Source organism: Varroa jacobsoni, unplaced genomic scaffold, assembly GCF_002532875.2.
Source record: "Varroa jacobsoni isolate VJ856 unplaced genomic scaffold, vjacob_1.0 contig00012, whole genome shotgun sequence".
Taxonomy (NCBI): Eukaryota; Metazoa; Arthropoda; class Arachnida; order Mesostigmata; family Varroidae; genus Varroa; species Varroa jacobsoni.
Window position 1 is genome coordinate 35,602 of NW_019214396.1, and position 23,123 is coordinate 58,724.

Here is a 23,123-nt window from a genome sequence, read left to right on the forward strand (position 1 = left end):
AATTTTTAATTCCAGCTAGATTTTCATTTACGTGAATAACAAAAGCGTATTATTACTGACTTACGTATTCTCCATTCAAACTTAATAAAAACTAATACTGAGCAACTTGTAAATAAGGGTGTCTTCGCAGACCTGAACTTAATAAAATCAAACGTTTCAACGAAGTGTTTACATATGCTAAAAATGTCGTCCTTGACGATCATATCAATTTAATCTAACCATCACACACCGCAGTTACGACCTACGGGTCGTTTAAAATGTGTTAATTTTTTTTTCTAGAAAATAGTTTTTTAATAGTAACTGTGGGTCTAACAACATATGCAGGTATCGCTCAAATACGCTATACATAAGCGATGTCGGTGGAATCAAATTTTCGCCTTATAGCAAACCGAAAATCTAAAAGATGCAAAGGCTTAAAACAGCCAGTCAGTTCGAGAAAAATACTAACCGTTGAACAGCCTAATCAAATATGCTTTTTAAAGTGATTGTTAACTTCAATATAAAAAATCCGTATGAAATTTCGAGCCTATTAAATCTCCCTCGGTTTACTTGCTGAAATGTTTATTAGAAGCTCCGTGTAAACTGAAAATAATGTAAGCTGTCGATTTCGGACAAAAAGGTAGCTTACAATCTCTTACAAAGGATAATAACGGATTTTCGTCTAAATTTGGACGTACGGTTTTTCGCCCCAATAAGTCGCTCTTTTTTTTAGAAAGAACTGACTTTACCAAGCATGATGACTGAACACTTACGTGCTGCGACAGGCAGCCCGTCAAGGCCTTTCTAATTGAGGCGCTGTACCTCGTGTAAGCGTTTAAATTGTGGAGGGAACAAATTCTTCTGCCATACTCTTGTTTCGGGATACCTGCCATGTCCATAGGTAGCAATGTACCTAATTTTATCGTTTTAATAACCGACTCAAGTCTTGGCTGTCGAGCGAAAAAGCTTTATGCCACTCCCGCGAACCGCGTCGATTAACAGCTGAAGAAAACAGCAGAAGTAAATCTGCATATTAACTCAATGTTTTATGAACTGCCAATTGGTGCTAGAATATTTCGGGGCAAAGACCCATATCAAGTTCAAGCGTAAACGTACTGTCCGTACATTTGGAGATCATTTTTTACAGATACAGGGTTATTTAAGAATAAAACACAGCAGCTTGTTAGCGCAGTTTTTTCCATTAGTACTATTACGGCTGAGATTACTGAAAGGTGCTGCTCACACGTCAGCTTACTTGCAAATATGTTCATACCGACAGGGTAATCCAGGACACCAACATAAAAGCCTAATCGATAAACATAAAGCCTATCGACGAAGAGCGTTGTAATATACGGGCCAACGAATTTTTGACTAATGGTTGACAGTATAACAATGATCTGTCCCAATGCCTAGCCCCGTGTTGAAGCTTGAAACTGGCCTACAAGTTTTTCGACGCGCATTACTACTCACAAATTCATAGCATGGTGTGGAATGGGAACAGAATAAATCGAAAGAAAAAAGGCAGAGAAAGAAAACAAAATATCACCAACGATACGACGATTAGTCTTGGACAAGATAAGTCGACTTTTTCCAGGCAGTGCCGCTAATGGCAGCTTTGAGCAAAAGGCGATTCGTCCTGCCTGGAGGCAAAGGAAACTATGCGCACAGTCAAAGCCCTTGCCTCTAGAGTAATCGGGCCCGAGAGCTGTGGCAAGTGCTAATGTTACCGGTAAGGGCACTGAGAAAAGTGGTAGCAGCAACAGAAGGAGAACAAAAAAATTAGACGGAGAACGGTGGCAGAAAAAGACAGTGCTTTCCTCTTGTGGTCAATAAAAATCAGCTGGTCAAACAAGCCAACGCACAGTAATTCCAAATCCTCACAGGGTCCCCTGTTCAGCTCAGGGTTGGCTGCTCGTGTTGATATTTCTTGTCGAATCATACACGCAAGCTGGATTGGAGCTCTAGCTTTGCACTGTATGTAGATGTGTGGCTTTTCAAAGGATTATTTTTGTGATTCAGCAAACAAACTCAAGTTTTCTATTCCTGTTGCCACCTTAAACAACGGCAGTATCAGCCGAGAAAGCAGGAACTGACAATCCATTCAGGATGGCAGTTGATGTGCCCCTGCAAAGTTCTCGGTGCCGCCGAGGGCAGAAGCAGGACACCATTCGTGCAATATTAATTTTTCCTTGAAGACTTTCCTAAGCTTCTCTGTAGCACTGGGTCCAATTAAATAGGCAAAGACTAAGTAACCATGAAAGCCTATATATAGGCTCTCATGGTATAGGGTGTAACAAGTAGCGTAGATCCCGCTACTTTACGAAAAACAACGATTATACTGAAATTAAACAGAAACAAAAGTTAAAAGTATAGAAACCGGTGTAATATTTGACCTTTAGTTAATTTTCAGAGACTTTACTTCAGCGTGAACAGATTCACAATTTAGATAGAATACATTATATTACTAGCAACAGCAACGTATTATTTTGAAGTAGTAAACTGTCATTTTTTTAAGCTAGCATCACCACGGTAAGTACTACACCTTACTAGAACCATTAAGAAAAATCTACTAACTAAAGAATACGCTAGGCAGCTACAATAGAAAATTCGAATCATTATGCGTATCGAATGACGAGTTTGTACAAAAAAACGCGTCACATCATGAAGTTAGTTTGAGCACGCACTGGTGCGTCATGAGGAACAGTAAAGAAACAAAAAAAAGTCGAACCACGATATATACATTATTGTAAACTAGTGATGTTTTGTCTCTTCCTAGCATTTTAAGGCCTTGAGCCATGGCACTGTTACCTTGAATAGCAGGAATTATCAATGCAATAAGTGCTTGTAGATGTTTTTATTACACACCTTTAATTAGTATCTTAATAACTGCCGGTCCGTAGAGTTTAGATTACGCTAGAATAGTTCTTTTAAGGTTTTTTCAGTATAAAGCATAAACATATCAAACTTTGGGTTAGTTGAATATCAATAGCTCGGTGAAAGCTTTGATCAAACCTAAATTCACAGCCTTCAATAACAATAGCAGGACTGCAAACATAACATGTGTTGACTATCGCTTAGACAGTGCGCCTTCTTTCAAAGTTACGTTCGTGGCGAAGCTCTAATATAAATAGTTCAAATGCGCATTATAGAGGCTTACTCAAGCCAGTGGGCGTTATAAATGTCATAGTATATTACTGCCAGGAAATGGCTAAATAGCTAGCCTTAAGGATTTGACTTCTTCTTGTGATATTCCCAATAAAGGAAAATGCTAAAGGTAAAAACTATAAGCTTTCTTTATTATATCATTTATCTGTAGTTTTTAACCAGCTTGCTGAAAGGTTGTTACAAGCTTTCTGTTATATTTGCCCAAAAACCTATATAATCCTAAGGAATATATTGTCAACTATGCCTTAATTTAGTCCAGTATATAGTATGAGTGCGATTTGTATCAGACATACTTTAAGCAGAACTCCAAAACTTCAAGCAGTTTTACCACAACAAAAAGAACTCCATCTGTTTAAAACTGATCATTTCTCAGCTACAAACAACACTAAATATCCATGGATATCTGTCAAGAAAAGTCAAGCTGGATCACCTCAGCAGGCTAACATATGATCAAAACCAAGGGAAATTACTTCGCGTCTTCATTTATGGGAAGGGTATTTCGGTGCGAACGCATGTTTCGGATAACAACTTTAGGAACTTCGTATCAGCAAAAAGCTATAGAGACCAAGGCGCATGTTAGAAATCACGATGCACGTTTCGACTTCTCTCTGAGTTTCAGGAAAAGCAAGCTTCAAACGCTAGACAGATAAGAAACATCGGGCAAAAATCTTTTCCTGGCCGTGGCGGCCCAGAGAGATCTCTTAGGCAGCGAAGAGTTCTTTCGATCTTTATTCGTATAGTAGGAAACTATCGTTATAGTAGGAAAGGCAAAGGTGAGTTATGAAAGCTAAGTATCTGCCAATAAACGATGTCACCTTCATGCCTGTTGAAAACTACTCCAGGAAGTATTGTGATTTGAAAAAGTGCAGCCTCTATGTAATTGACTTTGCCCACTATGTAGATGGCTGTTACATGGTTACCCACAATGTTTGCTAAAATACTTATATTCAAACAGTCGCTAATGAAGTTCTGCTCATGGAAACTGACTAAAGCGTCAAGTTTCACCGTTAGGCATTCCGTCAAGCGGGTGGCTTCGAGCACGACGCGAAATCTGTCTACGCCCGGGATCGAACCTCTCCTTAAGAATAGCAGATAAACACCCACTAAGCTATCACAAGGACAGCAGCTGTAAGCCCGACACGCTTCACATAGGATAAGTGGACACGAAAAAAGGAAACGAAGTCAGCAGTTTTGCCGTCTGTTGCCCACTGGCTGAGCAAGTAGATTACTTCCAGCGATTTATCACTGTGAAATAGCAGCCTTTACCCGAGCGAGTAACAGAACTCTCGGTCCATCCTTTTACAACACGCGGGACAGAGGGTAGAACCCCCTCCCCTATTTTCGAAAATCTGAAATAATATTTCGAAATAGTTCTACGCCTCAGAGAAATATCAAGGAGGGTTTAATAGAACTAAGTATCATCGTCCTCTATCCGTCCGCCATCTGTCTGCGAACAACTAAGTGAATTCCACATTCGGTCCCCATGAAATTCACTAGAAAAAAAATATGATTGCGTTAACCCATCTTCTCTATACAAAAAAAAAGTTAAGTCGTTTGTTTACGTACTAAAATCGATCTATCAGTTATGCTATTCTAGCTAGAAAATACGATATACGTTTTATAATCCTATCGTTATTTTGCAAAACCGGCCTTAATTCGAGGGCAGGAAAACGAAGATGCTTTTCGTAATATTGCGCAATTTAATCATGCTTGGTATATCGCCATCTGGTGACGAGTACATAAAAAAAATATAAGTCAGAAGCGCTTCATATTACCTACAAAGGTAAATGCTTCGCATTGTCCTTAAATGTAGATGCATGATCTAACTTGTACACTCAGTTTTTCGTTTTTGTTTATATTTGCGGGTTAGTATGCATGGTGTTCATGGGAGGAAATATTATTACTACTGAGAGCTTTTTATCCCAGATTAAAAGACTGGTGGGTCTTAGATGTTCCAAAAAAAAAAGGTCTTCTTCAAGAGCAGTAGGATACGCTCGTATATTTGCTAAATACTCACCGCCGTAGTTGGGTCTCACTCTTTTGTCATATCCTCGGATGAAGAAGTTGTCCAGTATTTGGCTCACGTTGCGACCGCGCGAAGTTTGCCTACAACCATCATTAAAGATTAGAAGCTTATGCGTTAGTAGCTATTAAAATAAATCCCATTCTTATACAAGGTTAAGAAAAAAATTTTAATTAGTAATTTAGTTAATTGAATCTTACTAAAGCAAAGACTCATTGGCTTTATTCTCATAGGTTTCTTCGTTATAATATAAATTCTTAGTATGAGCCTGTGGAGTCCCGAAAATAACACATATATAAAACTGCTCCGCATCATTCCTCATAGATATATGGTTCACCGTATAAATATTAGTGCTAGAATATTTTAGCCTTAGCAGATCTACGTGAGACAAATACGATCCGATGTTTGCTATAAATTTTGTTTTGGCCCATATCTAGATGTTATTCGGTGATGGTTCCATTAGCAGCTGGTGCATCATGTACACCTAATTATTTGTGTTCTTATTTCCCACAACAGCAGCAAGCAAGAAACTATTACCCTCATCTAATTTTTCACATGATGTTTCCACTGAAAAAAAGTTACTGAATTGCCGCTATCAACTTTTTGTTGCTTTAGATAGACAGATGCTGTTTAGTTCAAGCTGACGCGACCGCATGCCATCTTTGAACGTTAATACTGAAACCGTAAACATTAGAATCGCGAAAACTAGACTAATCTAGTGAAGATCCGTGTCGTCGTCCCATAACTTGTACCCAAGTAATTCAATGTTTTTTTACGCCTCACGGACCTCGAGTCCGTGCAACTCGAATTTACGTTTCAACTAAGCCATTCGTCTGCCCATTGTAACTTCTTTCTTCTTTGATACAGAGCGCCAATAGTCGAATTGTTACAGTCCGTAATTGCGCAAATAGTGCGGGACGCTGTTTTCTCCTGTGATGTTTAAGCGCTGTTAATTCAGGTCGACTCTAACACCTTTGGGGGCCTCTAACTCTATTTGCCACGCTTGTTGTTCACACCGGGGGAGACCGCAGTTGGTCCAGCAATCAAGACCGTCTATGATCGTCGATTAGACAGGAGAGTGTGGCGGGCTGCCGCCGCTGTAGCACGGTATGTTTTCCCTGTTTCTGGCGTTTTTCGTACCCTAGTTGCTTCTATCCTTTCGCAATTTTACTAATACTATCCTCGAAAGATTCTATATATTGTACATGTGATAATGAGAACATATGGCTTTCCGATAAAGTAATCACGAAAGCGATGGCGTGCCAGGGACTAGACTTGGAGAGCAATACCGCCCATCGTCATAGATGAAAGCAACGAAACGAACTCAACCAAACGAACTAGGAACTCTTTCGCAACGTTCGCGGTACATAAAATTAGTACAATTTGTCATAGCAGCTCGACGTCACCTTCCAAAGCAATGACGACTGAGCTCCTTCCGTCTTACAGAACCTCGAAGTCCGTTTGCAGACGGCGACTGCGTGCTTTGCAAAACAAGTTATATGCAGATCTGCTGAGAACACAGTATTCAAACCTGCAGCGCGAAAATTTCGATGGAGGAAAAAAGAAAGTAAATCTAATAATTATTGAGAAAAAAATATAGAGATAGACATTTGTTTGCGTTTAAACAATAACAACGTGAAACTTGAAAACTATTATTCTACAGTTCGTAATTTACTCGGATACATGGGCTAGTTAACTGTAAACTTGGACCGCAATTGGATCTTTACCTAAATTACGGGAAAGGCAAATATTATTCTAGACCTTCAAGGACAAGCAGACACGAAATCTGGCGGCCATAAAAGGCCTATAAGTTTTTACGTATTTTAGAACAGCTACAAAGGAATTTTGCTGTAATCAATGCCTTCGAAACCTAACAAGGGTTTTACATTGAAGAACGTTGTCATTGCTGATAAAGGAAAACGAAGGCGCTATTATGGATAGCTCGTGGTTAGCGTCATTTATTTTAATTGATGAGCTCGACTGAACCCCATTAAATTAGCTCCATGGTGGGAGACACGTGGTCTAACTGCAACGTGGCTGCTATTTAATGTGAGAGATTAAGCGAGAAAAATAATCGTATTTTATAGAGCTACGATGTTTTGGTCGCTATCAGTACATCAATCATATTGATAATTATCAATTTAACTATAATATTAGCGAGGCCTTCAGGACAGGCCTCTTTGATGTAAAGGGCAGGGTGTCAATTAAACTTCAATTATCATAAATGCTGCATCATGTATATATATATATATATCATATATGGTTATGCTATAGTTGGACTCGCATTCTCCTTTGCAATAAAGCAACCATGCGAAAAGCGTCCAATTAAGCATGTTTTTTTTAAAAAGTAATCTTCATTTCCCTCGCATAATTTGTCATGCCCTGGCTGTTTGACCATATCGGGTTTATTCTGCCAATTTTGAACTTTTGCTCTATTATGTGACCTCATATAGCTGGGACCAAGGCTCATTAACATATATGCTTCATCCAATTGCTATATAATATATTGAGTAATATGTACTTCCCTACAAGGGCAAGCTATGATGCCAGCGTGTCGTCACTTCAATATTTATATACATTATGCATGCATGCGTATGCAGAACATTTTTTCGAAGACATGTGGTATACATACGGCGCTATTCAGTACCACTTTACAGACAAATGTTCATTATATCCATATTCCTCCATGCAAAACACGCTATTGCATTTTGTTATTACTGTCGCAAGGGTTAAATCCCACGGATATACCTTAAAGCATGACAGTTTACTTCATAACCGTACATAAGCCAGGGAACACGGGACGAGAAAACTTAGCCAATAGGAACAATTATGTGGGCTTAAAAATTCTATAAACTATCCCGAGTATGTTTTGCAGACAAACCCATTCACTTGGTACATTCGTTTGCGGTGTTCGACCGTGTCGTTTCAGAATCCGCTTATTTGAAAAATTGTTTCCATGAGTTTGTGTATTGACAAACCAACAAATCACTATGTAAGCACGCTTCCGACAGGTTTGAGGGGCTCAAAAATATCTGCGCACGTCATTATGGTCAGTCGCACGTTACTTACTCATCCTCATCTCATTGTAAACCATTGAAACGATTCAATAAGACAGGTAAAAAAAAAAAAAAGAAAAATTTCTAAGCTGTCGTGTTCGTCAGAATAAAACTGAATAACATAATGGCGAGCAGGCCGAAAGACCAGACGAAAGCGGGAACGTCAGCCAAGGTTTTCCAGATAAGTTCTGCAAAGATAGACTTGTGAGGCCATTAAACAAGCAAGCAAGCAAGCAAGCACAAGGAAAAATGTCCAACGAATAGTCGGAGCCTCCGGACAACAAAATTTACTTATAGCCAAGTCGAAAATCGAAAAACAATGTTAAGGCGTTTATATAAAATCCGCTAACAACGGTTACTCTATCCGAATACAGTAATAATTATATACTATATTATATATAACAATAGAACCAGAGTGGACGCTGTCTACTACAGTCAATTAACTCCGATTACTTGAAGGAAAAACTTCCCACGAGCCCGAACACGTCCGCTTTTTTTAGTTCTACCAAACCCGACACCCACAAATAAATACAATCTCTCCTGGCAACACAACACTCTAATCTCTAAGTAGCACAAACACAAGTTACACCGATGGCAACGTGCCTCGACCATAGAATGGCCATGGCTATAAGCCAAGGCATTAGCGTGACTCCACTTCAAAGCGTCGAACTAATTCACCACAACACAACGCGGTCCCAGAGCCTCTGAGCTTCAAGAAAGTGCCATCTAAAATTGCACTCGATTCGTATCCCGTAACTTCCTCCGAAGAGGTCGTATTTTGTTTGCCAAGACCTTTGAAGGAATCGCAGTAATTTCCTCATACAGTCTTACTATATCAGGGGGATTCTCCAGGATTAACTAGGACTTTTCATTCATCACCTGCAATGGCAAATCTTGTTTAGAAATCATTTCTACTTTGAATCGTATGCCGAAAGAGTTTCATGTTAATTGCAATTTCGATCCCAACCGATGTCGTTTGTTTTTGGTTGACCTAAAAAAACAAGGAACTCTCAGAACTTATTGCAGTTAGCCTAAATAGATCTATGTCAATTAACGAGTTTTATGACTAGCAGTCAATTGAAACTACTGCAACCTGAAACGTCTTATCCGACCTTATACACCTTGCTCTTGCACGATCTTATACGTCTTGTTCTAGTTGGAAAGAACTAGCGATTCTGTCTAATTCGAACTATCGCGCGTCTAAAGCTATCGTAGGAATAGGTTTCTTCGATTGGGTAAGAATAAACTGCGAACATATGTATATTCATACTGCTTACTCGTGTTCTTCATCTAACGTTAAACTACAATAGATTTAGATGTTGGAGATGGTGTGGGGGTTGCCCTTGCCTAGACAGAGTTCAATCGCCAATTGGCAGATGGTATCTTCTGTAGCATTACATTGTTGAGGTTTTTCATTAGGTGGACTACCCTTCAACTAACACAAATGAATGACAGCCACGCATTCATATGCAAGAATCCTTTTGATTATTCTTGTCATTAAAAAGTCACACAGTTGAAAATCTATTAAACGGTTCGTTCCATTACAGTACTCCAGGGGAAGCCATCGTACTCGAGCTCGTTTTTAAAAATCAGAGATTCCTTCAGTAGTGCTCTTGGTAAAAGCTGCTTGTTCAGGTTCTTAGATCATGCTCCTCTCGACGTAAAGGTTTGTCCAATTCATCATTTACCGTTACCAGGTAAAGGCCTATTTGCTCAAAGTCTCTTAGCCTGCTTATATGCTTCAGCAGTTGAAAAGAGTTGTCCGTTTTCTATATTGTTTCTATGAAGCAGTGACTGAGGCCAGAGAACGACTCAATGAAGCATTGCGTCGGTAAAAAAAATGACCCGACTCTTCTAGTGCCCAAATGTGGGCGAAGTTTTCTGGTTCAAAAAATTTCTAGCTAATATTTATTAGCACAGCATGTGATGCTATCATATGAAAGAATTCGTTTAGATCACAAGCTTACAATGTTATATCCTATAGTATATTAAACCTTTACACCAAATCAATATGGCACAACGATCAATGCTGCTAATATGCATAATGCTATTCAAAATACAAATTATTCTAGTTACGTAAGCGATCAACCGAAAATTCGTCCTAGTGCTAGTTAGCAGCGTAGTACGGACAAACGTTTTGCTTTAGTACCGAATTAAATTTTTGGGCTTATGGATGCTACAATAGCATCAACAAGCCCACTCGCAGTGCCAGCCGCAGGTGTTGAAAGTGGGAAGTTGTAAACCCGTTAGATTGCAAATATGGATTTACACGTGGTGGTGGTTGATTCCTTTGGGCCATATAACTGGTTCCAAAATCATTCACTGCACTACATTATGCCATTTGCAGATCACGGGGATCCTATCAGTCTAAATATATACACTTGAAAGATAACTGGTATGAAGTTCGTGCGAAAAACTAACCCCGGTGATCAACACAGCCTGTAATTAAAAAGTAGATCAAATCAGTAGACATATCGCTATACTAGTTTCTTTATAGAAAGCTTACTTAATTCGTTGCCGGCATTGCAAGTACTTTATCCAGCAACAACTGTCATATATTTGAAGTCATACGGACTGCACGAAGTGTAAGCTAAAGTTGATTCTTTGCGTAGTTGCTCGATGGCTTGAATACACCAAAGAAATATTGTTTGGGCAATTCTAAAGTCTTTGAGCCTTTTCTGCGATAAATGCCTTTCGGTCTCTGATAGATCAACATTTTGACCTCACTTTGTCCTACTAATGCTTCAACTCGGCGACGGAGATTCCCATTAGAATCGTTACACTCGGGTAAACAATCTCGAATACGGAAATACGAAGCTTATAGCACTTTCTAATAGAAACACGTATTGATATAAAATTGCCTAAAAGAATTTAGGCCAATTACTAACAATGGTTCGCAATAATATTATATAAGTAACAAAGTAGATTTGGACTAATTTTGGTAATGTCCGTCATGTTTTAATCATAACCTCATGAATGATGTTGACGTCTAGCGTTAAATTTCCTCATCAGGAAAAAAGTTCCCTTAGCTAGTTTAAAAATAATGTCTGCGATACACGATATTATGGTAAACCCTAAAGATATATAATGCGTATATCATTCATCAGTAATTCATGAATACGATATGATTAGCTGGAGCAAACTTCCAGTTTCTAAGGTGGAAAGAACCAAAAGGCACAACTGGTTCCTACTTTTACATTCTAATGGACCCTCAATTGTAGGTATTGCTGGACGTCGAGTATGCTTAAGAAACTACTCCTCATATGAGTTCCTTGCGTGAAGTAACGCAATATAAAATTAATTGAATTAAAGATATAACTTTGATTATATTTAATCAAACTGAGGCGAAAGAAAGATTGCATTTGCAATCAACAGAACTTTACTAAATGTTCCTTCAAGACGATCTGACTTGAAATAAGCACGAACCTAACAGTAATAAATATATTACGGTGCTTTCTTTCAATGTGATACTATACATCAGAAAAGTTATATTCGTAAATACAGACCATATTTAATAATCACTGTCTTCACAGCTCCGAACGAGTTACGCCGGGGCAGAGCCATTTACCGACAAAAAATCTCTCCTTAAGTCGATATTCCTACGTAATAATTGGTCTTCATTGCAGCTCTATTATATTGAGCGACTGCAAGTTCTACCCACAACTCAATGTTGACGTGAGACGGGTCTACAGGTAAAGTGTACTTTATTCTGCAAAGAAGCTAATGCATAAATCCCATTTACGGACATCGCGTCTTCGTGTCTGTCTTTACGCCATTACGTTAGTATGAGTTTCGGCCAGCCTTTCCTAACTTCAATAATGCGCGCTAAATAGACATATTTTCCCTATCTTTAATCCTGAATAAATACTAGTTTATTATCTTAACCTGCGGGAATGTGACCAGCTAAGTCTGATTCAGGAAGGTCTTGCTGACATCAAATAAGCAGGATTTACGTTTCTGACCCTGCGATGCTATAGTGATAACCTGTTTACCTACCACTCGGAGGGGCGCAGACATAGTCTAGGTACAAATCAGTATGTCGACAGTTTGTGTCCTTCGACGAAACGTAAAAGTCCAAATAACGATGGATAATAGCCTTGCCTCCTGCTTTGTCTTCTCAATTTGCTCGTATGGAGCTTTCTGGCCTGTCAAATTTTAGATCCAATAGCATAGCGTAAAATAACTATGCCTAGGCCTGTCAAAGAAGGAACAATTGAGAATCAGTTATGGAAAAAAAAAGATGTGTTGTCTGAGTCAGACTTGAGATTAGATTAGGGTTGGTGTTTCACCGCACGTCGGATCCGTACGTTTACATCCGAACTTTTTTCTTCAATAGAATTTCATTAGTTTATGTAGGCGCATGAAAATTCCACGCTCTTTTTAATTGCTCTCCTAACATCTTCAGTTTTAACTCAGACAGCTCTAGCCAGCTTTGTAGTTCTACGTTAATGATTTCTCGTCTCGCATCGCGTCGGAACCGTGGGACGGAAGGGAAAATGCTGACGGATACGGGGGAATAAACAAAGGGGTAAGCCTTAGGGGTGCAGTCGAGGGCGCAAAGGATTGATGTAGGCGCTGCTTGAGAGACGAGTAAATGACGTTCGTACAATTTCATGGTTTCGCTCGGTTCCTGCGCTGCTCTACGTTAACTTGCTGATGCTGTGGCAATTCACCAACAACGTTACCATCATCATCATTACTATCACCCCACCACGAGAACCACTCGAAGCGCTAGAATTATGAGATTGAGAAACGCCTGAGCCGGTTTCGGTTTGCGTTTCCGTGACGTGCTCACGTGCGCCGTCGCCCAAGTCCAGCAGGTTGGTTGCTGCGTCAGAGATTTGCCACTCAATGGCAGCAATGAACGGATAGCTACAAATGCTGAAGGGAGACTGAACATGGACGTCAGCCGCGTAGTACCCGGACACCTAGTTCCCCTTGTTGTGCTAAACAACCAGGGTTTCGGGGGGCAGACGAGCGTGAGGGAGGCCGCCGTTGAGATCAAGCGAGGCCAAATTCAGTGGCAGCTCTCCATTGGTGGGACAAACAACGGCTTGCCTAGCTAGCTGGCTAATATTGCAGAAGGGCTCATAACGTCGAGTGCTTACTAAAGTTACCTACTGAGTAGTCGTGTAAATCGGCTGGGTAACTGGGGGGCAGAGCGATGCCTGGCGGACTTCGTCACCTGCCGTCCTCACACAACGGCGCGGAGCTAGTCATTGGTAAGTGAACTACTCAACTGCCACTGTTGCTGATTCTGCCACTTTTACTACGAACTTCGTACCTCTCGCTGCCGTTTCAGGGGATCATTACAACCAGGAGCCGCAACCACCACTCTACCAGGATAAAGTAGGCCACCGGGTCATCACTAGTACGATGGCCACGGTGGCGGCAGCTGCTGCCGAATACAGCGCGTCCAGCGTTGGTTGAACGAATACTAGAATCCAAGTATTTGGGTAGTGCACCGCCGACTGAAAGCAGTCCGCAGTTAACTGTTGTCAGCGGTTGCATTGCTTCTCCCTGGACACTCGCAAGCAATCACTGAGCGTGTGTCTGCTATTCATAGATATGAGTCGCATTTACTTTACACGTAGTAGTACTAGTAGTAGTAGCACGTTCTGATGCCGCCATATACAAGACATAATATTTGGTGATGCAATACAAGAAAATACCACCGTAATTTCTTCCCTTCCGTTAGCTTATAGACAAAGCTTTCAGGTGTATTTGCTACTGTGAGCCGCAACAGCAGCAGCGTCGGTAAGGCAAACTCTTACTCACCAATACGACTATAGCAGTATTTCACGCAGCGGCTCATCGAAGCCGTCTCGATTTGTCAATTGGGAGATAGGGGCATTTCGGGAATGCGCGATACACATGCTTCACTGGCGGCTGGCAGTGCGGCCTAATGTGAGCTTCGCACATTTATTGAATCTAAATTCCTTTCGCTCCTCAAAGAATCGAGCTTGCGTTAGCACTACTTCAATTACCCAGCCTGATTAGTGGTAGTCGATGTAAACTGTTCTTGCTGTCGATAAACAGCAAATGAATGCTGTTTGCTTATGCGATTGTTCTGGTCAATTTGGCTGGGCGGTTACGAAATGGCCGACAAAAAGCGGTGGCGGAAAATTAAAATTTTAAGCGGACTAATACGTATTGTAAATCGATAAACGTCTGCGACTAGCAGAAACTAGCATGATTTCCGCAAAACAAAACTTTAAGAGTAGGTTTTTTCGCTATTGAAATAAAAGCATTTTCTATTCAATTTATTTTGTTCTAGTAGTAAAGCCGACGGCTCATGTAGGGCATAGTCTTATTTATGACCACGTTGGATTTAACTGATAATATGTTATGCCGCATGAAGATATTTTATACCAAAAATATGTACAAGCTCAGTCGTTCAATTGTATTGGTTTCGAACAGATACAGTTTATTAGAATTATATAATCAGCGAATGAAAATAGGATATCTTTGCTACTTTGTTCTCAATGTCGGCTAGACTCTAGTTGTCCTTATTCGAAAACCAGCTAAGCAGATCTGTCCCATAATAAACTCTTTTCCTGTTTAGCACGTCATTAATGTTACCGATTTCATAGAAACAACGTTAAAGCAATCCTACCTCTTGACCGAATAAACTACTACAAGAAAACATAGGTTTTTTGTCAATCATTACGGTGCGTCCTTTATAACCGGTGCTCCTATCAGCCTTCACCGTACTTGAATCACTTTCTCTACTTTGCCAGTGGGGCATGTTCCATTATACGTAAATGGACAATGATTCGAACGCTGTCGAGGGGGGCTTTACTCATACCGGAGCCCGAAACCGTTATCGATTGTATCCAAGAATGCTAGCTTTAGTAGTACTTACGAGCGAAACCTATGCCTAAGTTTGTCGGTAGCAAGCTTCTGCTAACTGACTTCGCCGTATATAGGGTGGGCTAAGCCGATCGCATGTTTATTATCAATGGATATAGAAGACATTGGGAAGGAAGCAATCGATCAGCAATCCCGTTTCTCCATTCGGCTCGGTTGAACGCTCTCTGAATATGTAAATCTGTTTGACCCGATGGGTCGGCTCTGCAACAAGGACGACTAATCTAGTAGGTTTGGATTAGGTATCGCTGCGTGTATTCCGCAAAAGCAAAATAAAGCTCAGCCAGGGTGATCGCTAGGATGCCTTGAATCGACAGCTTGAAAGTCAAAAAAGATCAATAAGCTAAACAATAACAACTGCCGCTTACAGTAAAAATAACAAATTAAAATATCTAAGATAATATTGATACTATACAGCAGATAGTGTCCAGGAATCGTGACGGGAGACCTAATCAGGCGTTTAGATAACTTGACGTCCTACAGAAGTTCTTTTGGATTAAGGCCAGTGGTATATATTCGGCCCTTTGGTTTTGCGCCGAAGGCGTATGTACAGCGGAAACAAATGCAAAGCACTGATCTTCCTCCTCCATACGACCAAACGGTATGTAAAGACCTATTATCCTTTCCCAGAAACCCATTTCGTTGTGTTCATTCGTTTCAGATCAGTAAGTAGGCACAATTTTGCCCCTATCTCCAGTTTGGCCAACCACCTCAAGGTCTACTAAAGTTTTAACAGTTTACAGATCCGTTTGTAAATTATCCTAACGAAGAGGACTACAGAGAAGATCACACGAACGCGTCAATTCTTAACAATACACACTCAATTAATCAGCTTTTTCTTTTATGCAGTCAGGTTAAAAAAAGAGACGCTCATAGAGTATGCGTGTACTATCCGTAAAGTACGTTCTCAAACGTATGCATACATGCTAGCGAACCTTGAAAAGTAAGCATGCCTAATAGCTCAGTATTCACAAAACGGGTAAAATCGACCTGTATTTGTCAAATGACAGTGACTATTGGAGGGAGAACCAAGGCAAAAGTAAAAGTGATTAAATAAGCTCTCTTTCTACTAACTTACACGTTTTATATCGGCTCTGCTTTATTTAATACCCTAAAAGAGCAGGGACGAGAATACGACATTGTATATATCATATTGCCCTCCTGTGAATAAAATGGAGGTGCTCATTATTCAGGGCGATTAGTAGTAGGACCGATTAAATTTGTGCTACGATCCGAGGCATTCGTCAGCTGAGGTTTGGGTCCCTAAAGCAGACGCTATTGTACTTTGTTTTGTTATTGCTATGATTACTACTATGATCAGTATTAAGATAGAAGAAAAAAAATGTTAGCTACCAGCGATTTGAGAAGCTTTGAATGTTACAGTAAAGATAAAGGTACTATTCAACTCGTCTTCATTAACAGATGATATTTGTTTTGCATAAAATTTGTTTGAAGAGTAATATGAGTATTGGCTATTGAGCTTGTTACTATTTTTTTTTATATGTAACAGGATTTAAAGAGACCTCGTATAATTGTCTCTTAAAACATCAATGGAACATTATTGGCAGATCCATTGTAAGTGTACATACGATAGGAGCCCGATAAAACGATAGAAGTGAAGCAAGCGTTGTTAATAATTAATATTTGGGTAAGTCAAACTTAGAAAAACCTTTTGCATTACTCTAGGAACTCTGTAGTTTAGAAACAAGCATACCAAATCCCTCCCAGGCTACGATTCTGTTCCATCTACTATGGATTTTATTAAGTTTTCAACATTAAGCAGGACCATGCTTTTTCGCGTTAGTACAATATGAAACACCGATCGCCAGCCATATATGAAATTTAATCGTAACTGTTTTCAGTAATACTTGCAACTAAGGACCTAGTCCTAGTTTTGCTTACCTAATCACCTCCAAAAATAACAAAATGCTCTTCCACGAGTTTGTTTAGCCTAATTGAAAATCGGCCTAAACATCGTGCTTCTTCACTATGGAATCTGTCCCTGTACGTCCAATGGCTTGATCAGATTAATGGCAAACAGAAACGACAATCCCCGCGTACATTCATGCCTGAACTGGCATTCGCATTATTTATGTTCGTTCGTGGCACGGTAGAAGTGCCTCGTTTTTATATCCGCGTGATCAGACCCCACTATGAGGTTTTCATAGCCGGGTCTGTAATAAGGTTTTTTGTATGATCACGCATTACTACAGCGCCAAACCCCTTGAGCTTCCCTGCCATAATATAGCTACCGCCCAGATCTGGATAAGCGCTAAGCGATAGTTGCACACATGTGCGGTACTGAAAAGTCTGCATTACATCCTATATGGAAGTTGACTGCACGATTGTGTTTGTCAATGTACTGCATGTCTGTACCACTGTCTACGCCGAGAGGTGAAGGAACGGGAAAAGCATCAGGGTGGACATAGAGAGTCAATGGTTGATATTCGGACCGCTCTACGGAGCCACTACTACGCCTTGCAGCCTTCGAGAAGCACCAGATCTAGAAGGGCGTGAAGCAAGAAGTGATGAAAGTGCAAAATAACTTGGTTAGAATACCCGTTGAAGTTGAGAATACGGACGTCGCAGTTATGGAAGTCGAGTCACCACGAGTAGTAGTTCGGACCGGGGCTGGATATTCGTTGATGGTAGTTACCTGCAGCTGATGACCCCTTCTTCCCCTTTCCTTGTCCAGCAACGGAAACTGTGGCGACAATGCCCACGCTAGACTAAATACTCACGTTCCTCATCGTTGCTGTAGTGGTTGTTTTTCGTTGCTCCCAGACTGCATTCCCAATACTATTACCATCCTAGAATTGCCCCAAAGCCGTGCTCTTGATCGAAGCTCTCACCATTCGGCTCCTCATGCGATGGCCGCTCCCTCTGCTGCGTAAAAGTCAGATTATTTAAAGCATCAACAGCGCCAATGGTGGGAGCGGTACCTGTAACGGAAGTAACACCATGGCTACTTTTTGCCAACAGCGTGGATCTGCCTCAAACATGCCCAGTATGTTTTTCGTGTATATTAGTGATTAACGGAGTTGCCAGTGTTTGGCCCGCCTTTACGAGGCCCACAATGACGGCGGCTTTTTTTCAGCTTTTCATCGTCTGTCAGTTGTTGTTTCTATTGTTATTATTGTTGCACAAAAATTCCATCCACACAACAGGACCACCGTAAGGTTTAAATAAACTCAAGTTTAAATAGTCCAATCGCTATTACCTGTCAACCTTAACGAAACCCACCTGATCTATCCTATTTTAAGGCGCCAGACACGAAGTTGTAGGTCAAGGAAACTTCTTGTTGATTCCTCTCATATGCGAAGAACTTGTGCGGTTAGCCCACATTAGAGCTCTTTGCATGATCTGGGCGAGCCGTAAGCCAACCAAAATAATAAATATAAGAAAGTATCTCTATATCCTAAAGATAAGCTTTTATATCTTTTATATAATCATAAAGGAACAAGAGTAAAACTTTTTATAGATAAAGCCGATAGTAGAATCTGAAAAAACCGAATAGGCACTTTGCTGAGATCGGTTAGAAAGCATCGGGTTCTCCAGTTCCATATCCCACATCTAAAAAAAAATATTGCCTAGATGATGACAGCCATTGCTCACATGCTTACGATTATTAGGTGGATTCGATGAACTATGGCATATGTTATTTGGCTGTATGTTTGCATCGTTGTCCTGAGCATGTCTTGATACACGGTACGCGAATTCATGTCGGAAAAACCCACATTGTCGTTGTGACATAAATTCAAGCTGTTTCTTTCAATATACCTCGCTACACACAGATAAAAACACTTCACTGCTTATGCCGTAGCAATATCACTGACGTATACTCATGGTACTTAAACTTGGAAATAGACAATACTTCAGAGGTAAACAAGTATACGAACTACATCGATAATTTGTTTGGTAGTTAATGGACAGGGAAAGTGACTAGGGTTACATGGGTGAAGTCGACGATACCTGGAATCGGTTCATATTCAGTTTCTCCAGTTAAACCAATTGGCTACTACAGTTCAAGCGATAGATCGTATCGTACCTTTTTCATCGAAGCTCATTTAGGTTGATTCGAGATTATGAACTACTCAACTAATACCAACGGACTGAGACAAGTAAATAGGAACGTCTTAGCGGAGCACTGTTTCTCAATTTATATTTTAAAAACGAATGTATAGTTTCAGAGGCAATAACTACTAAGGCAGTAATTCGATGTGTTGGTCCGAACATAGCTCATGGGTCCGATGCTTGTATCCGCCTTTGTTTTAAGATATACACATAATCGATGAATAAACGAAGTTATTTGGATGTTTGCCCTAAGATACAGTGGGGCTTTAACAATGAACCAACAGCGTTTTTTTTTTCCCTTAAAACAACAGCACCGAAGTATTAAAGCAGCGAGTGTCAGAGTCGCTATGTAATAACAGTGGCAAACGCAGCTTTTCCTTAGTATCGTAGGTGATTGTGAAAGTATTTAATCAGAAAAATGCTTAAATCCTTGTTTGCGACCTGTTAAAATAACGATAAACGTGACGCTCTGCCCGTTTTAGATTCCGTTATCTAAACTTCAACGTAAATCGGTGATGCACATCTGAAGGATAGACACTGTGTCCTTAAGTCATCAGACAAGATGAACAGTTTTGAGCTTACTTTGAAATGCGCGCAAGTCTTTCCTCAGAACCCGCTCACCCCTCAGAAGAGACCTCACTACTCTTAAACCATACGAAAGACCGAAAACTTCTACTGAAAAAGAAGGATAACATACTGTTAGGTAAAAAAGGAAAAAAAAAACATTTGGGACCGTCTTTAAAAAAGACCAGCGAATTATCTTGCCAGCGACGCAGTTGATAGGTACACACGCTACTCTAACATCCCTATCGCCTGAACAGTTACAACGACTTCGTGTTAAATGGGAGGTGTTTTAGGGCCCCGTGAAAAATTCGACCAGACCCGATTCGCAGTTTCCAGTCTTGCGTAATCTTTCAATCAGAAAGTTGCAATGTTGTCTGCTTCGCTATATTGCAGTCAGGAGTCGCAGGCTGACCTTATTATCATAAAATACACCACAAAAGGTACACTGGACCACGTCAAAACCAATAATGAACGAAAAAAAAGGCTAGTCACACTACGACCTATGATGATATATCTTGTTTTACAAAAGACTACGTAAGTTCCGAATACAAACTGGCGGAATGTTATTGAACGTTAAAGAAACATATACACAATAAGATATATATGCACGGTATAGCAAAGGCAAAGATGATTTTTTATTTTTCGCCACAGGGTGGCACCTATATCCTGACGATGACAGAAATTGCAGCCAAAAAACAGCAAATATATCCATTGGCGACGTGAAGCTTAATCAGTATGTTATTTAGGTCTACTAATAACAATTACGTATGTATCAATAGTAACAAAGCGCGATTCTTCAGCTTCTAAATCCAGTTTCGGCTGTCTATTCATGAAAGCGTTTTCATGCCTGTTCGTCTGCCCGAGTATCTGTCTCATCATGAACTTACGAAAATCAAAGAGGTGCTACTCTGGAAATGATTAGTCTCTATCGATCCAGTCCAATTTGCCCCGACTTCAGCAGCCGGTGGCAACCAAAGACGTGTCGGCCTACCTAGCTTTAATACAGCGTATTCAGACTGGGAAAGCACTTGATCATGAAAAAATATATGCACGTAGTAAGTGGTCCAATTTCAAGGAAGAGATTAGTTTAGTCTTGTTGGTTTTTCGAAAAACCCTATAAGAGTCTTAGATAAGAACGTATACATTCGCTATAATTGTTCCAGTATATCTTGTAATAATTACCTAGATTCAAATTGGCAAGGGTAGGCATCTTTTGAGCTGAGACGATGAAAATCTCAGACAGTTTTTTATGCGGTGCTCTAAAGCATTTATTTAAAACGAACTATATTCCCTCTTCTGTCAGTCGGGTACGATATGTAGGGGAACGTGCCCATTGACAAAGCCTAGATAATACGTTGTGTGCTGCAAAGTTGCGCTCGATTTTCTAACTCTCTGTTTTTAAAGTTAACTCTCTGTTTTCTTTTTTCGTTTGGCACAACGTCGCTTGGTACCTCTACCTATAGCTACTGAAGTCGCAATGAGCAAATGACAATTACTTTTGTTAAGCACAGGTGCCGATTTGCGTACGTTGACCGCATAACCGAAATCGTTGTTTTATGTTATTACATGGATTCCGTTCACCCTACAGAGGCAAGAGATTTGACCCAGGAAAGAAATCGCAGTAGCTCTCATTCAATAGCCCCATTCAAGTAGAATATACAATGTTGTCTAGATTTTTTATTTACGAAGAATTTTGGATGCAATGGAGAGTCCACATTGAATGGATGCTGCACCGAACCAAATGGTTCTTTTTTCCTTATTATTGTATCACCGGTAGCATTGTTTTTAAATAAGAGCACCCGGGCACTGCTTCAAGCCATTTAACTGCTGCTGCTTTCATGGAGACATTTTGAGCACTGGCGCCGACCACCTGCAACGGTTACGTGCTAGAGAGTGTTTCCTTCCCGAGGCGTTTTGCCCCCATCCGCCAACGTATACCGCCACATGTCTAGTCTCCTCCCTCACGCGGCGCTTGACGATATGTCCATAAAAATCATGCCCTTACAGATATATAAATGCCGATATAAACGTGGATGCATACGTACAAACGCTCTGTCCAAGGCTGCCCTCGATGTTCGCAGAAGGAGACAACAGACTGACGAGTCGAGATTTGGGGGGGCGCTATACACTTTACTACGAAGCACAAAACAAACCATTCATTTAAATCTTTGGGTTCAGATGTGTGCTTCGGTGTCTAAGCCTTGAAGTCGCTGCTCAAAACAAGCTCGAGCACAACTGGCTTACTGGCGATAGGCCGAACTGCTAGGGATTGCAACATTATAGATTCACTTATACGCACACATACATACTTAAAACTTATATATATATATATATATATATATATATATATATATATATATATATAGCTCTACTTCGGTATTGAATGAGATATACACAGGTTTATCACATGTCTAGCGAACGCTTTTCACTTAATTACTCAGGTAAGAGGTTTTCAATTTAACGAAGATATATTTGTCCATGACATAGTCAAGTACTCTCTTATCCTATAGCTTTGGAAAAGAAAAATGAGAACCACAACAAACCCTGATTAAACTCGATGTTTGGTGCCGCCTTTTTCGTGCGGCACCGCTGCACTACCACAAAGATGAAATCCCGGGTTACCTGTTTCAGTTTGACAAAAGATTTAACTTCTTAGTCGGATGCTCCCCTCAAGCCTTGCCACTATTCTACTTCCTTCGAATTACTGCTAATGGAACTGGTACCAATGCTATTAGAAAAGCGTCTTTGGCATCCAAAGCTATTTCTTCTATTTTTTTAATTATTTTTACTATTTTAAAGATTTTAACTCCTATTAGCCGTCTTTTTTCAATTTGCAACATTTCTTCTTCACAGATTCGTTTCTCGTGTTTCGAGTACTTCGGCTTTTAAACATTACGTCAAACGGCTGGTTTCCAGCACGAAAGATTCTGCCCGGATAGGAACCAACATCACCAGGGTTCTTCTATTTATCATAACCACACGTTACGCGAGGTGCTATCGTATAAATACTTGCCCTTCCCGAACATTTCGAGGTTTGGTTGCCAATCTCCCGGCGCATTGTACCCTTTAGCATCCCTAGTGCCGCCATCACTACGACGTAACCCATACGGTCTTCCCTCCAGCGAGCGGATGTTGAGAACACGATGAAAAAAGGCCGCTCCAATTGGGAAGAAAGACGACAGCGTTGCGTTACGTTACCTTCCAGTACAGGTGTTGTAGTAATTTATTCATGCGTTGCCTATTCTCGATTTATTTCGTTGATGCGAGCGGTTCCTTTGCTGATGTCTGCTGGGTCATTGGCAAGTCCCCACGATTGACACCCCCCTCAAGCGCACGACAGGTTGGAAAGCTGTCTGTTTAGGGCTATTAGATTCGGTCTTTTTACTCGGAAA

General features: G+C 40.4%; 1 protein-coding gene across 1 annotated transcript in view; it reads right to left on the reverse strand.

The window, feature by feature from the left end:
• Positions 1-23,123, reverse strand: part of LOC111270603 (gamma-aminobutyric acid receptor subunit beta) — a gene marked incomplete at its 3' end in the record, with an annotated part of 90,499 nt that overhangs the window by 34,204 nt on the left and 33,172 nt on the right. The window contains 1 exon segment of the mRNA XM_022850904.2: positions 5,162-5,250. Coding sequence (XP_022706639.1) covers positions 5,162-5,250 — 89 coding nt within the window.